Source organism: Podarcis melisellensis (genome assembly GCF_964234715.1).
Source record: "Podarcis melisellensis genome assembly, chromosome: 11".
Lineage (NCBI taxonomy): Eukaryota > Metazoa > Chordata > Lepidosauria > Squamata > Lacertidae > Podarcis > Podarcis melisellensis.
The window spans coordinates 33,175,786-33,192,572 of NC_138543.1; the positions used below are offsets into that span (position 1 = coordinate 33,175,786).

Below are 16,787 nucleotides of genomic sequence, written 5' to 3' on the forward strand. Positions count from 1 at the left end.
GCAAAGCTGAAATAGTACTTCCACCTCGGCTAAGACCAGCACTTTAAGAAAGCTGCTGCACCATTCAGATACCAATTCTTGCCTTAACTCCTTCCTTTTCTAAGTTTGGAGTCCATGAGCTCTTACCTGGGAGTAATACCTATTGAGTTCAGTGGGACTACTTTTGAGTAGACCTGCATTGGACATTGCTGCATTGCCCTTCTGACTCTGTTTCAGTCTCACATATGCACTTTCTTTCTGTTGCCCCCCTTCAATAGCATATGCTCAGTTTTAAACTGCAGAGGACTGGGAGCAGAGATTTGAGGCAGTGGGAATAAGTGGTGGTGGCAAGTCAGCTTGTCCTTAATTATAAAAAGAAATTCTACCTGTGGAAAGTGTGCCAAATCTGTCACCTGAGTGCTTTGCTTCCGGTTGCCTAATAGCCAGCTGGGCCCTGGGTCTCTTAAGGCTTCTGTTTCTCACATTGATTTTAATGGTTGCTGGATTAGTGAACTATATTCATATTGGTATGGAATGATAACTTAAGGCCATACCAGAGTTCACTGAAAAACTGTAAACTGTTCATTAAAGTGTTTGCTAGTAAGAGCAGAAATTTTAGTAAATTTGAGGTGGGAATCAATTGGTCTTCACTATTTATTAAGACAGTTTTCTTGCAACATTTCTTTTGTATTTTAATATCTCTCAATTTCGCATTTAGCTTAACTGTGGAAGTTTTAAGGACAAAAGGGCAATGTGTGGTAGAAGATAATGATCCCATCTTTGAGCGTGGATCCACAACAACCTACTCAAGTTTCAGGAGAAGCTATTATACCAAGCCATGGTCAGAAAAAGGTAGGTGCAGCTCAGTGATGTTCTTTGCATTTGGCTTTGAAGGACCCCTGGACAGTTAAGTCGAGTCAAAGGTGACTATGGGGTTGTGGCCATCATGGGGATTTGAACCGCTGACCTTCTGATCAGCTAGCCCAAGAGGCTGTGATTTAGACCACAGCGCCACCCACGTCCCTGGCTTTGAAGACCTGCACTCTTTTAAGTATCTTGGCTTGTATGGCTATAGGTGGACAAAGCTAGTGCGAGTGGCAAGAGCTGCATGCATCCTTATCTTATTTCTATCCTGGACTTCAGTCACTGCAAAATAATGGAGTTACTGTCATGAACTCTTACTCAATACTGATCCAGTGTAGATTCCAATGTCTAGTTGGCAGAGTAACAATTTAAACACATTGCAGGATTAAAAAAGACAAAAAAAAAAAAAAGACCAGAGGCAATTGTATTTCATCCATCAGAGCTTTACTGCTACTGAAGGCAAATGAGCATAATAGTCACATACATTCATGATTGGCACTGTCCATAAGAAATCCAGTTGCGGCAGACTTAACTTAAATTTACAGTAACTTATAGTAAGTCTAAACCATAACACTAAGCATACTATGTACAGAAGGAAAAGAGTTAGAAAGAGAAAAGTGAAACCCAGGCTCCTTCTGGCCTTATTTTTATAGTCAGCATGACCTTGACTGAAAGAGATAACAGGACCAGTTTAAGCCAGCTGTACTCAGCTCCTTTGAAGGAATAACCCAAACATCATGAACCTTCTGCTTGTTTGTTTCACACAGAGAAGCTTCCAGAACCCTCTTGAATTAATTAGAATAGGAAAGATCTCTGCACATCAGATCAATACTTCTGCATTAAGAAATGCAAACTGACAGTTACATCATGTAACATAATTTGTATTTTTTTACAATCCATGGTGTGTGTGTGCATGCATGCAAGTTAATTGCAAGAGTAAGTCTTAGTGGCATTTACTGCTGCAAAGAGTTACAGTGCCTTTGACTTTCTGTGCAAATCTGGCAGTAGCGATCAAATGATTATGTATACTACTGTATGCATATAATCTCAAGTAATTCTCATGTTCTGTTTCTATTATCATGGGCAGCCACAGTGGTGTCCATATACATTGTTGGACTGCAGTGCCCATTAGCCCCAGCCAGCATAATCATTAGTGAGGGATGTTGGGAGTTGTATCCCAACAACAACTGGAGGGCACCAGGTTAGTTACCCCTACTCTAGATCTACTGTACAGAGTTAAAAATAGCTGGATGCTAATTGACAGTGTTTATCAGTGTGCTTTAAACTTGGTGACTCACACTAATTATTCATTGCTGCCAGAGGAAGATAAGTGTTAGTAGTTTGCTTCTTTAGGCTCCATTTGTGGTCCTGGAGAGATATAACTTAGTTCTGCACCCTAACATTTGGATTGAATAGCTTAAAATCGTTTTCAATGAGAACACCTGAAAAACAGAACTGTGTTTCACTGAATTGTAAAGCTATGCAACCCTTATTAAAATGCGCAGTACAATGCAGTAGCTAATGTTAGTATGAAATATTATCCATTTCATAATATGCAGCTAAAGGGAGATGCTTAGGTATTTAGCTGAATGTTTACATTTATTGATCATGAGATTAAAACTGATATACCAAAATTGCTTAGTAAAAATGGCTAAACTGTTTTTCTCTCTCTTACAGAAACAGACATGTTCTTCTTAGCTATAAGTATGGTAGGAACTGACTTCTCGATGATTAGTCAGCTTTTTCCTCACAGAGCAAGAACAGAGATTAAGGTAAGCACTGAAAACCCCCCAAAATCAATTGAGAAGTGATCATCTGGTTGTGGATCTATCATTTTATGCTGTTCTGTTAAACATTTGCACAGATCATTTCAATTGAGTTTGCTTCTGTATCAGCTGATGATCTGAGAATGGCTTATATAGCATAACTTTCTGTTTTCAGAATAAATTTAAACGTGAAGAAAAGGCCAATGGATGGCGAATAGATAAAGCATTCAGTAAGTATTACCACATGTTTAATCTTTTTTTTTGGGGGGGGGAATGGTGTGTGCACTCTAGCAAAACTAAACTAAAATTCCATAACTGTACCTTTTAACAAGAGATAAACATTTTGAGTAAAGGGTCTGTTTCATCGCTCTGTTAGATCTCGTTTAATGGTTTTTGATATTCAGTAAATATTATGCTTTTTCTTGGTATTAAGTAGCATCAGGACTACATGTATTTTAAAATACTAATTTATAGTTGCATGAACTTTCAGTGACACATCCTTTCAGGACAACAGAAGCTCAAGACAAAATTATTATTTTTAGCTGGAATGTTTGTACATAAAATAATCATCTCCTTTTTTTACAGAAGAAAAAACGCCATTTGACTTTGATTTCTTTACAAAACTCCTTGAGAAGGTCCTGGAAAATGAAAAGAGAAAAAAGGATAAGGATGCTAAATGTCAGCATCAAAAAGAAAAAAATCCCAGTGAGAAAAAAACACTCAAGAAAAAGCGAAAAGGTATTTCTAAGTACTTAAATGTATTAAGGAGTAAAAGTAAATCCTATTTATTATTAAACTTCTCTTCTAAGATCTGATGGACCCACTGTTTTGCATTCCTTCTGTGTGCAATGTTAGATTTGTCAGTGTAGACCAGGGGTTGGCAATTTTTTTTAGCTGCAGGCCGGTCCACTCTCCCTCAGACCTGTGGCAGGCTGGAGAAGCATCACCGGGGGAGGGGGGGAGCTAGAAGAAGAGGCGAGGGGGGAAAGTAGTCTCCTTCCCACCCCCCCAGCCGCTGCGCTTACCTTCCCAGGGGCTGCTGCTGCCGCCACTACCACTAACACTGCCGCAGCTGCTTCTCATGGGTAGGCAGAGGGAGTTCGTTCGCTCTGCTCTCTGGCCCACAGGAGCACCAGGGCGGCGACGGCTGAGGAAGATGAGCGGCACAAAAGGGCTGGCTCCAGAGAGGGGCTGCTTAAAATGGCACCCAGCCAGCTCAGCCCAGCCCCCTTCCTCCTCTAGGCAGGGTGGAGAGAAGCCAGGAGGAGGCACCGGCGTGATGTGTGTGAGGGAGGGAGGGAGGGGGAATGGAATGTTGCAGAAAAAAATATGGTGCAGCCTGAATGAACAGAATCCCCTCACTGATCCACGGACAGTCCATGAGCTGGATCCTGAAGGCAATTGGGCCTCATCCGGCCCCCAGGCCTTAGTTTGCCAACCCCTGGTGTAGACAGTACTGCACTCTAGAAAGCCTTTCCAAAGGCTTGATTGGCAATGAAGGCTGCAAAACCACTTTGCCTTACAGGCATTTCACATAATGCATTTTTGATTGTTGCTTTTTTCAATGCTAGAATTAGTTTTGTTTTGATTTCTTTCACTGTTTTGACGGGTCTAGGGCTTGTTCTGTCTTATCCTTGGATTTTAATTTAATATTACTATCTTGAATAGTTTTGATTGGAATATGTCACATGTATTGACGTGTGTATGGAATTAAGACTTTTCCTCACAGCTAAAACAGTCTTTGGGGGTGGAGGGAAGGAGGACTGATGGAAGGGAAAGCAGAATATGTTGAATAGTCTTATATGGAGGAAGTAGAATTCTATTTTTGTTCTTGGGATTTTGAAAAAAAGCTTTTTGGTATTTTTTTTTAGCTTCCTTGTTGAGAATTGTCTTGCTGTAGGTATATTTACATTGTATACTTTGATAGCTAAAGTTGTCAATGGACAAGCAAACCATGGTCAGGATGATCCGCAGAATGCCAGAATTTCTGATGCAGAAATGGAAGTGGATGCTGGCACAGCCGAAAAAGAGAACGAAGAATCTCCTAGCATTTTGGAACAGGCAGACGGGCAGACAGTTACTGAATCAGTGATGGTAAAAAAGAAGAGAAAAAGGAAGAAAAAGGATTCTGAACAGGAGGCAGAGAATCTTCCTGATGAAAGAACTATTTCTGGAGAAGTGGCTGAGGGAGAAAAAACTACAAAGAAAAGTAAGAATCTATAAATTGTTGCTACTATGTCACAGTGTGCATGTGTGCTGATTTTGCTAATCTTATTCCAGACGCTAAACTATTTATTGCAAGATAAAAACAGCCTTAGTAACATAACCAGATTTAATAATCGCTCAACTGAAGCTCATTTACTTCATCTTAATGACAAGTGTACAGCATAAATAGAGATGATTTTCATATTGAATTTGAGACTACTTTAAAACCTGTATGTAACAAAATGGCTTGATGTGCACCTGCAAGTAGTTGGATACAATATGTGTTGTATTCCCAAAGATTTGTAGGCTGTGCACATCATTGTTCTTTATTTCAGGGTCAATTATGAAAAGCGAGTTTTATAATGGTTTATGATGAATTGTTGCCATAGTCACAAGAATATATCCACTTGAAGTTATTTTGTTAATTTATGTTTCATTAATTTTTATGTCATTTATTCCATTAAGTATTTTCAGGAACTGTTGCCATAGTTAAAGTGCCATATTAATAATTATAAGAAATAATGAAAGATTCAGCTTACCGTTAAATAAACTCCATATACTGACTGGCATTAGAATGGCTGGGTTAGGGAGGACATTGTGTAATTTTATTTTTCCTTCCTATTAACTTAAATACATGATTAATGCTTTGTGACAGTGGAAAATCACAGATCACTTTAGGAAGTTGCACTTCTTTCACACTAGAGTCCTTCCAGTAAAGGAAACCAGTAAATTAAATGCTCTTCATCAGATCCACTGAAGAGAGTGCAATAGAATTAACTGGATCTGGTAGGAAGAAGCTTTAATTAAAAGTATATTAGTTATTCAAAATCATCCTGCCTGCCCATCACAAATAGACCAGTGGTGTAACTGAAATTTACTTTGGGGTGGGTGGGGAGGAAATGACCAAAGATCAATTTGAGAAAATGGGAATGAAACACAGAAAATACTGAAATGTAGTGCTTTTGAAAATTGCCATCTGGATAGTAATTTCAAAGAAAAAAGTTAATGTGGAAGCAACCAGAGGCTCTGTCTTTTAGAAGTGTGTTTGAGTGGTAATTGCTTCAGTGGACATATAATGTTCAACAATATATTGTCAGGAAAAAATCTATCATCTAATGTGGAGATAAATGGCGCAGAAGAAATTGGTGAGGAGCTGGAAGTCCCTGATGAAGAAACACCTGCCAAAACTCTTCCATCTGTTGAAGAAGACCCACAGGTGGATGAAGAGACAGAGGGAGACCTTGGTTCAACTTTATCTGGGTAATAAGATATATTATCTTTGCAGAATTATATGAACAAGCCTTGATACAAAGTATAAATATAACATCTTTATTACTTCCTTTCCAAAAATCTCCTAAAGGTTCCCTGCATTGCTGTGTTACATAGAGCCCATTTCATTTGCCACTCAGATGTGGCTGACAAATCTGCCTTAATTTTCTTTATATGGAGCTATTGAGTCTTTTATATACAGAAACAAAAATTTTTTTGTTTGGAGAGTGCATAGGAGCATTCAAAACAAATGTCATAACCTGCTTTCTCTTTGGGCTGGGAGAAAGATAGCACACCTCTATAGAATCTCATAGGCAAATATTGAATAACTCCAGAGTGCTGTGAACTTCTTTTTATTTGCTATCTGTGTGTGAGCAGCAGTCTTCTGCTTGAACAATGTGGCTTCATCTTCTTTCCCCCCACCTGTAGTCCCCTGCCCCATGCAGCCACACATCTGCTCTGAAAGGTTGCAGGGGGAAGAGAATTGGAAGGCCTATTGTGTGAGCAGAAGTGTGCTTGTACAATGCTGAATTTTGCCTTCAGATACAAAGTTTGAGTATTGGAGGGGGTTCTTTGATAGGACGTTACAGTGCAGTCCTCTTTTCGCTTATCAATCACTTTGAGCAAGCCTCTATCTCAGTTAGCACAGCTGCTGAAAGACGAAAGTAAGAGACAAGAATCTGCCATGAGCCTATGGGGTAGAGTAGGAAAATCATTAATGCTTTCTTCATATTCTTTTTACTTTTCCAGTATTCAGAAAGGTAATGAATTCCTAGACATTGATTCTGGAGAAGCAGATGATTCAGATGCGAGTTCTCAGCACCATGTTGGGCAGCCTTCAGAGTCTCAGATGTCTCTCAAAACAAATAAAGAAGGTGTTGAAGAAAACAGTGGAGCGAAGGTAAACAATATTTACATGCGTTTCTAGCCTACTTCCTATTTCAAAGAAACAACTCATAAAAATAAAACCCTCAAGAAGGCACTGAATGCCACACTTAAGGTTTCTGTTCTGATTCGGCATAGATTCCTGCATACGGATAGTAGTGGGTTGGTGACATTGTGCCTGCATTTGCAGGCCGGCTACCAGATAAGGGGGTGTTATCACCTCTGATAGCTTATTTGGACAAGGACTCATACCAGATATTCTGGGAGCTCACTGATCGTTTCCCATTTCTTTGTTCTGGATTTGTTCTTTTGGGTAAAACAACTCAGATTGAGTGGAGGACCAGCTGGGTGAGGAACTGTTTCAGCCTTCTTCTTCTTCTTGCCTTCGTCTCAAATGCCTTTTTCCCTTGAGGAAAAACAAATAAACTAGAACCTGTTTCCCTTGGGAAGAAAAACAGCCTGGGAGAGGAGGCAATTCTAAGAGATGGCTTAGGTGAGGAGGAAAGGATTAAGCAGTCATCAACCCACATGGGGAAAACATTCATGTCCACCCGGAGAGTGCCTGCTATTTGTTCAGTGGGGGAGATGCACAGCAGTCTGCAAAGATTTTTGCTTCGTATGCACAAGCTGTAAAAGCTTCTGACACATCATCATCACTATTATTATATTTATGTATTTATATATTACATTTATATACCACCTTTATCTTCCAAGGAGCTGAAGGTGGTGTGCTTGGGAGCTGACTGAAATTCTACTTTAGTTCAATTCCCCCCCAGAGAGTGAGAGAACAATATGTGGGGTTCCCCCACTTTCAACCATGACACACACATGAAATTCTCATCAGTGTTCACTTCTGTTTTGTAGAGAAGTCAGCTTAGTGGGTAGAGGTTCTTGCTCCCTGGCATAGCCTCTCCCTTAATCATTAAAGAAGCCAGGACCATAAGATCATACTAACTGTTCTGATTTCCTTGCAGAATGAAGTAGCAGAGTTAGATCAACCAGATGAAAATACAGACTTTCCAAGTAATGATGAGCTTATGTGAGTAAAATAATTGAATGTGATTCCTATTTCCCCACATATAATGAAACTAATTCTATAACGGGGGTGGGGGAGGCTTTCAAACAAGTTTGGAGTTCAGGTGATCTCTCTATGGATAAAGTAGGAAGGAGGGTAATGTCTATGATCTCATAACTCCTATTCCTGGTTCTCAGCCTTGCTTTTAATTTATTACATGGGCTTGGTAAAGTTGGTCTGGAGATTTTAGAAAAGAAAACTCACTACCATTTGAAGTGAATAAAATAAAAGAAAAGAGGTGGAAAATATATGACGGGTGTGAGGTCTATTTGCCTAAAGGAATCTGTCTTTTTAATTTCATATTTGCTTTTCTAGAGCGCAATCCTATGTATGTAGATTCAGAAGTAAGTCTTATTGAGTTCAATGGGGCTTACTTCCAGGTAAGCACATAGGAATGGAACCTATTCACCTTCTTACAAAGGTGTGGCATTGGAATATAATGTTCCTTTTGGTCAGTGAACTAACAAGATCACAAAGGCTTTGTCACAGAGACTTTATAGACCTTGTGTTTACCTGTTGCTGGAATTCACAAGTGACAAGAGTGCAGTTGTGCTCAGGTCTTGCTTGGAGGTTTCCCATAGAGATTTGGTTGACCCCTGTGACAACAAGATGTGAGAGTAGATCGGCTTTTGGTCTGATCCAGCAGGGCTCTTTGTATGTTCCTATTTCTGTTTCTTAATGTGTATAGAAGTAGATCCTCTGCTGTGCAAGACTGAAATACATAGTTTGAATCCAAAGGTTGTGAGTATTGTTTGAATGGCAAGTCTTAGATTTTTACCAATTTCTCCATCCTGCAGAAAATTTCTAGGCTGCATTGCATACCTTTCTGGAAACTCCTGTTACACTCAGAAGTGGCTTTTGGGAGACAGGGGGCTTCAGCAGGAAGTGACTGGCAGGAAAATATAATAGATGGCACCACCACTTCTACATCCCATAATAAATTATGTTAACTGAGACGGTTGGTGATGGACTAGATTGTGTTTGTTGGAAAAAATAAATATATTCAATTTAACTTCAGGGAAACGGATAGAGCAGCTATTGAAAAGACCACAGTGAAAGGACAGCTACAGAGACTTGCATCAGAACCTTCAGAAGAAAAAGAACTTCCAGTTAATGCCACATCCGAGGGCAAGATTTCTCTTTCAGAGGTCCTGGTTGCTGCAGAAAAGGTATGGGACTAAATAATTTTAAATTAATACAAGCTTTTATTCTCTCTTCTGTGCAATGGAAGTTATTTTAATTTCACAACCCAATCCTGTTTTTCAGAGGGCTCAGGAGATTGGCTGCATTGTTGCACACACCTCTGTTGTTGTTATTTCAATTTGTATACTGCATTTTATCAAAAGATCCCAGGGTGATGGACAGCATTAAGGATACATTTTATGGAGCATAATAATAAAAACATAATACAAAGCACAATAATAGACAGCACAATGATAATAACTCTTATCTAAGTTCTTTATGTCTCTTTCATTTAGAGTTCTGTGCAAGATACGACTGCTAACATAACTGGACCTACCATAGAGCAAACAGACAGAGCAAGCAGTGATGTGGCAAGTGAATCCCAGTAAGTATATGTAAAGTAGAAAGACTGAAAAATATGGCTTACAGTGTGCATCACTTTACCACTCACTATATTCAGGTGTGGTGAAGGAAGCAGCTCCTAATGGTGCCTACAGAATGTCATCTCCTAATCAGACACAGTAGGAACTATTAGGAGTTAAGCAGCTTACACTGATCTGTGTTTCTTTGGGATAGAAGAAGAGGTGACATTGTGGAGCAAAGTCTTGCTTTGATACTGAACCAAATCTATCCTTTTTAGAGATGAGTCAAATAGTACTAAACTTTAACCATAACAGAGCATTAGGCATAACTGTTGTAATGAGTGGAAACTAAAAACAGAACTTTTCACAATTTCTTTTGGGATTTTTTGCATTTGAAATCACTAGGACATTTTAGGGAAGGGATGGGGAATCTGGTCCCATCCCCAATGTTGTTGGACTATAGCTCCCATCATCCCTGAGCATTGGCTTTGCTGACTGGCGCCGATGGGAGTTGTAGCCCTACAAAATCTGGAGGGCCGCAGGTTTTCCATCTCTGTTTTGGAGAGTATAAATAATTGTTTTTATAAATTATTTGCAGGTTTTGCCTAAAGAGTGTTGGGATTATAATTTTTCTCTCTGTGTGTTTCCAGAGACACTCAAAAAGGTCCTGTAGTGAGAGGCCGTCGGCAGAAACCTAAACCTAATATATTGAAAGTGTCCAGCAGAAAAGAAGCACCTCTCCGGGAAAAGCCTGAAAAGCCAGAGGCTGATGAAACAGTAGGAAAGGTATCCTCTATGTTAGATTTAATTCTCCCCTTACCCTGCTCCTGCAATTTGGGAAATTAGGAAAATAACTCTCTATTATTATTATTATTATTATTATTTATTATTATTTATTATTAGTGATTTTTAACTCCATGTAAAGGATTATGTTAGTTGTTTTCTATAGCAGGTTTCTGCCACTTTATTAACTATTAATTACTATTATTTTAAAAATGTATACTCCACTTGTTTTTATGCCTATTCCTCAGAGCAATGACCAGCATGATGCACTCGGTATCGTCACAGAGGAGACTGCAGAAAAAGATTGCCAAGTTTTAGATACTGAATCTCTGTAAGTATGTTTATTCAAGTTTATTCTATAATTTATAGGCTGACCGTTAGAGTTACCCCACAGCAGGTTGCTCACAACATATTACAAACTGTAAAATTGTTCTACAAAACACAATACGAGTAAAACATAATAGCAGCAGAAGTTAAAAACAGTATCAGAGAATTAAGCAGATTCAGATAAGCTGGTCTCAAACCATGTCATACTTTAAAGACCAAAGCCAGCACCTTGGATTGGGCCTAGAAATTAATAGGCAGCTGCTGTGGTTGGCACAGAATAGGTGTGAGATTATTGGAACACTTAGTTCTCATAACTTTTCTTATTACTGCTTTCTGTACCACCTGAAGTTTGCAGACAGTCTTTAAGGGCAGACTAGTGTAGAGCGCATTATAGCAATCCAACTTGGAGGTAAGAAAGGCGTGTATTACAGAGGCAATGTCTGCTTTCTGTGGATAAAGCCACAGCTGGTACACCACTCCTGCTTTTATTATACAACTATGCCTGTTTATATATTGTTGTTGTTGATGATGATTATGATGATGATATACCTTTGGCTTATTCATAGCGGGAGAGTTGATCCTCCATGGTGACAAGCTTCTAAAATTCGAAGTGGCGCCTGTAATTGGTTCAAATAACGATCAGATTCAATTACATTATGAAATGAAGGATCTTTGCAATGTTTAAGACCCCCTAATTCTTTTCCTCCCTGAAATCATTGCTCTTTCAGGACTAGTAAGAAATCACAAGAAAGCAGCAGGCAGGTTGTCTTGAAACCTGCACCATTAGCAAGGGGACGAATACAGAGGCCCAAGCCAAATTTAGGAAGGGTTGCTAGAAAGCCAGAAGAGCCAGCAAGAAACACGGAGGCAGAAGAAGAAAAGGCAGCTGATGCAGCCATTGAATCATCTGAGAAGATTCGGATACAAGCTGAATATAACAGCCATGAACTCCTAATTGTTACCACAGTAAGTCCCACAGCCCGCTTGCTACTGTACATAAAACATTATGTGAGCACTTGACATTTTGGATGAATTAGATTCCAGCCAGTAAACATTTATGTTTCTTATAAACCAGTTAGTCTAAAAGGTGCCAGAGCACTCATTTTCTTAATATAGATGGTAAGATCACATCTAAGTACTCAAAATCTTTCCATATTATATTTTTCCTGGAACCCCACGCCCTTTCCTCCCCCTTTAATTTTTTTTAGCCACATGCATAAAGCTGAATGCGCACAAATTACATGTGAGGAAGTTGCAGGCAGTCTAGATCTTTAATTCAGAATTCTGGAAAATGGGCTTCCTGCTGATGTAAAAGATGTACACTGTAGGTGCACAGGGCATTCTATCCCTACTTTAGCAGACAACGGACAAAACCTTTTTATGTTTTTGGGACTGGGGCCTATATCAAGAGCACAGCATTATTTTGCTTATATAAGATGTAATCTGGTCCAGAAAATAACATGTGCACATATTGGTTTTGGTGCCCAAGTTAAAGCTTGCCTTCTTTTTTCCAGATGTAATCCTCAATTATTCAAAACATATGTTTTGTTGTGCTAACTGTATTAGTAAGAAAGGGCAGCACACTTTTGAACTGCATTGACTTCATGCATAGAAGAATCCTAAGCGGCGTGAAAATGTACTGCTTTATCATACCAAAGCAGTCTAGTACATTAGCAATTTTGACACCCCCAGTACCAGTGTAACCTTTTTTTTGTAACTCATTTTTAACTGTTATTTTCTTTTATATTGGTATTAATTTCTTATGTTAATGCAGGCTAAAGGCTTAAAAGAACACTGTGTTCTTGTCTAAGTATACCCTAGCTGAATGTCTTCAGATTATTTTCTTTATTAACTCTTACATGTTGGGTGTTTCAGAGAAGTTTAATTTGTTTCCTAGGAGGCAGCTAGTTATGAAGCTGACATTCCCCACTGTGATGTCTTAGAAGACAAAGCTGTTGCCAGTGCTGAGAAAGTGCTTTTGGCACACACAATCCAATCTCCTGTAAAGACACTCTTTGAATGTGAGAGCCATGAATTTAAAAATGTGTTTCCGTCAAGTGATAAAGTGGAGGATGTGAAGGATCTTGCTACCAGGTAAGGTTTCTTATTTTGAAGGTAAAGAATAAGGGGCACAATGCCATCTTCTTAATAGAAAAAAATGCATACTGACATGTGTATAATTGTGGCAAATATATTGTGCAGGCCCTCCCCCCGCCCGCAACGCACATTCCACTCAGGTTCAAGCGTGTTTACATGCATTGCCACAAAATAAAAAATAGCGCCAAAATGGTGTGAAAAGAGTGGCAGAGAGCTGGAGAGCGGTGAAAAACAGCTAGCATGACTGCTGCAAGTGTCTCGCTGCCTCCACCCACTCATCCTTCTTGGCTTTCTTCTTTCTGGCTGCCAGAGCCATCGTGTGTGGGGTGCTCTGTGTTTCCCCTTCCTGCCCACCTACCTGTGCCTCCCTTGCTCACTTGTCAATTTTGTTCCTTGAGCAGGATCTGAGAGTCCCTCTGCCCTCTGACTGCCATCACCCTCTCCCTCGCCGCCCCACAAGCAGGCGGCAACATTATTTATTGCGGTATGAGTGAGAACATCTGTTGCCTGCATGATAATTATGGGAATTGTCCTTAGTAATGGAAACATGTGCAAAGAGTGTAAGTAAGCACATATTCATGTGGGTTGTGGTGTTGTATTGGGCAACATTGTGTTGATTAGTTTTTTCGTTGCTCCTGAGATTTTAAAAAGGAAAACAAAATCACACACCCTTTCCTGCTTACTAGGAATTTATAGAAGTCCTGTTGACTTTTCTTCATCCAACAGAGATTCCAGTTTTATACAAGAAGAGAAAGAAAATTCTGCTGAAGTAGAGCCATCATTGAAAAGTCTAAAGGAGAACACAGAAAAGGTGGCAGAAACAGAGGAATTAATACAAGTAGAAAAAGAAATGCTTACAAATGAACATAAGACTGACTCTAGAGAAAATATCAGGAGTGAAGGCAGCAAGTCCTCTAATCTGGATGTAAGACTTATTTTTAATTCTGGTACTTTGTTCTTGATAATTTAATAGCTTCAGGTTGCTGTATTGTTTGCTCCTGAAGTACCTATGAATTCACTCTCATCACAATAAAACATTAAACATTAAATTACACTCAATACTGAGATTTGTAGAAAGCCCTGTGTGGGACAGATGGTGTATTGGCAGTCAGTTTGCATGTTGTTTCCTATGAGATCACTTGTTGACCTTAGGCCATATATGAGATACTTGCAGTTTAATTTCAGGAGCACAGTGTCACTATTTTTTCCTTTAAAAAACCCAGGAGTTCCTGGCATTGTATGCCAAATCATTCTTGAAACTCAAGCGTGAAGCATTTCTTTGTGAAGGATGTCCATGTTTTAACAAAGACATTAAGATGACTTTCTTAATTTGGGGTTGTTGTTTTTTAAAGTCACATAGGGACAGGCTTGTAGTAAACTGCATGGATTGTTTACAAAGCTTAAGTGAATATCAGATTCTTAAAATGACTGAGAGTTAGTAGAACAGTTCAGCTGTTTTAATGCCACTTTCTCCCTTGCTGATGTTGCATTGCTTCCCTGTACAAGAACTGAAAAATATTACCTTGTATGTTATAATAGAACAAGCTGTTGGTAGTCTTGTGTTGTACTTGGATTCCCTGCCTGATTTGTGTGTGTGTGTTTCCTTGAACTTTATAATTTAACTGCATGCATTTTGCACCAGGTATTGAACATTCTGATAATATATTTTAGGAAACTATAGCATGCGTAATCCTGCCACCGCCACTTTTGTCAGAGGGGAACTCTGCAGATACTCAAGAAGCAGCTGCAACAAATGAGACCCACTTGTCTCTCCCAAGCCATTCTGACTTCAAAAGTAGTGATCCAAATGAAGTTTTATCATCCCCAGATATCCAAGAAAAGATTACAGTTGGGTAAGGATCTATCATCTTTTAAAAAGCGTTATCAGTTGGAAATCCACTTCCCCCCCTTTACAGGTCTGCTGATTTGAAACATGGGTTGAAAAAAATCTGTTCATTTGATATGTTGATAGATGTTGGAGATAACAGATTTTCCTTAACTGAAAATGAGATGCAATAAAAATATCCAAAATTAAACCTTGTTTTCCATCCTTCTGTGATGGAGCTATTGCCAGAACAGGTTTATCTGTCTTGCTTTGGGGCCAGGAACACTCAAGCAGCCTTGCCACGGATTGGTTTATTCCCTCTAACAGATCAATGCAGTACCATTTTGGGGATTTCCTGGTCTTCAGGAGTAACTGTTCAGAGGTGGAACACGGTGCTGCAGCAGTGTAGGCAGGGAACAGGGTTCCCTTCATTTAAGCCGTAGTTAACTAGGGAATCCTTGGGAAAGCAATGAATGTGTGATTACTGAAGATGAAAGCAAGATAACACCACATAATTAAATTTACTGATGAACTGAAAAGAAAATTATTTCGATTGGTTGATTGAGTTTACTTATGTGCCGCTTTTCCACAATGAACTTTGTCCAAAGCTGACAGCCACAAAAGGCATATGTTGGGAAGGGCAATGATGGCAAGTCTCTCCCTCAGCCTTGTGGAAGTACCAAATGCAGGTTTTATTGCACTTGTTTTTCTGTTACATATTTGAGAAGTACACTAGTTACCATTAATCTGTGAAACATGGGATAAATTATTTAACCTATGGTTGTAGTTTTGTTACATGTGTGTATCAGTGGTGATGTATCTGATGAGAATGATTTTAACTGCCATATGTGCTGCTTTGGGTCTCCCCTCCAGCAAACAGAGCACTGTTCAGCCAACACCTTTTCTCAGAGGCAGATTCCAGAGACCGAAACCTAACATAGGAAGGGCAGCTGGAAGGAAAGAAACACCATCTCTAGGAAATGAAGCAGCAGCTGGAACTGAGAAATCAGAACTGCAGAAACATGGACCTTCCAGAACTCTCCCTGCAGTAGTAAGTTAAGAAAAGGGCCAGACTTTCTTTAGTAGTAAAGACATTTCAAATTCAAGAGAGATTTTGTTTCTATATTTTTGCAAATGCAGTGTAAAGTTGAGACCATCTTTGCTAAAATGGTTCCACCTTTTGATGTTCAATATTGCTTCTTATTGCCAGCCTCAGTTAAAGAGTGACAGAAAAAAATTACCTGCTGAAGGCTTGGAGAACAGATTGGTAGACATGGAGAAAGTGATTCAGGAAGATCCTCAAGCACCCAGTACCTCTCAGAATATTTCAGATCAATATCCCAGGTGTGTTCTTCAACAAGGTCTTGTTAGTTTGTCCCAAACTCCCTTTATTTTGTGTGTATGACTTTACAAATCCTCCATATTTTTAAGAGTGCAGTTCTCTGCTGGGGCCCCAATGCGGATAACTCTTCTTATGCCCTCAAGCTGGTGATGCTCAGGTTTTGATAATACAGCAAGAGGAAAAACAAATGGGGGTTCTGCTGTGACACAGTATAGGCAAAGGTTCTCTAATTAAACCATCTTTTAGCTATAGGAGAGCTTTGGGTTAGTGCACTCCCACCAGTAGCAACTAGAGGGCACACAGTGATAAGAAAAAAGCAAAACAGGCCCTCCTTAACTGGGGGGAAAGGGAGTCCTAGGTTAGAGTTCCGCCTTTCCCTTTTCTTGTGTGCGCTCGCCTTGGGATTTCTGGAGCTGAAGGATTTCTGTTTCTTTCCTTGCTTGGGCAGGGCTGCTAAACCCTGTATCTGCTTCCTACAGTCTCCCATCTGCTCCCTCGTCACCCAAGGCTATCAAAGCATGTTTGAATGACCATTTATCCTCCCACACACTTTGGACGATTCCACACCCTCCTTTCTGTTCTAGCTGCAACTGTTTTTCTCAGGTGTGGAGAGTATTGACTTGAGACAAGGACGCAGCTAGCATGGGGGACAGCTCTGGCAGAACCCCAATACACTTTCTTCCCAACTGCAGTTTCCTAGGTCCGAATTTGGGAAATGGCAGCTGTTGCAAACCACAGAGTCAGATTTCCTCTCCTGCTTCTTTGTAGAAGGTCTGAATGTATTAGGTCTGAATGTAGCCATTCAGCTCTTAGGCAGTTACTTTAC

At 39.7% G+C, this 16,787-nt stretch overlaps 1 protein-coding gene across 3 annotated transcripts in view; it reads left to right on the forward strand.

Moving 5' to 3' along the window:
• Positions 1 to 16,787, forward strand: part of BDP1 (BDP1 general transcription factor IIIB subunit) — a 43,782-nt gene that overhangs the window by 6,638 nt on the left and 20,357 nt on the right. For all 3 annotated transcript variants that reach the window (XM_081930258.1, XM_081930259.1, XM_081930257.1), the window contains exons 6-23: positions 698 to 831; positions 2,521 to 2,615; positions 2,785 to 2,839; positions 3,195 to 3,347; positions 4,537 to 4,818; positions 5,912 to 6,074; positions 6,834 to 6,984; positions 7,943 to 8,007; positions 9,062 to 9,212; positions 9,522 to 9,610; positions 10,238 to 10,373; positions 10,619 to 10,701; positions 11,426 to 11,663; positions 12,595 to 12,791; positions 13,521 to 13,719; positions 14,466 to 14,647; positions 15,493 to 15,670; positions 15,830 to 15,963. In XM_081930258.1, the coding sequence (XP_081786384.1) occupies positions 698 to 831; positions 2,521 to 2,615; positions 2,785 to 2,839; positions 3,195 to 3,347; positions 4,537 to 4,818; positions 5,912 to 6,074; positions 6,834 to 6,984; positions 7,943 to 8,007; positions 9,062 to 9,212; positions 9,522 to 9,610; positions 10,238 to 10,373; positions 10,619 to 10,701; positions 11,426 to 11,663; positions 12,595 to 12,791; positions 13,521 to 13,719; positions 14,466 to 14,647; positions 15,493 to 15,670; positions 15,830 to 15,963 (2,685 nt within the window). The remainder of the gene's footprint in view (positions 1 to 697; positions 832 to 2,520; positions 2,616 to 2,784; positions 2,840 to 3,194; positions 3,348 to 4,536; positions 4,819 to 5,911; positions 6,075 to 6,833; positions 6,985 to 7,942; positions 8,008 to 9,061; positions 9,213 to 9,521; positions 9,611 to 10,237; positions 10,374 to 10,618; positions 10,702 to 11,425; positions 11,664 to 12,594; positions 12,792 to 13,520; positions 13,720 to 14,465; positions 14,648 to 15,492; positions 15,671 to 15,829; positions 15,964 to 16,787) is intronic.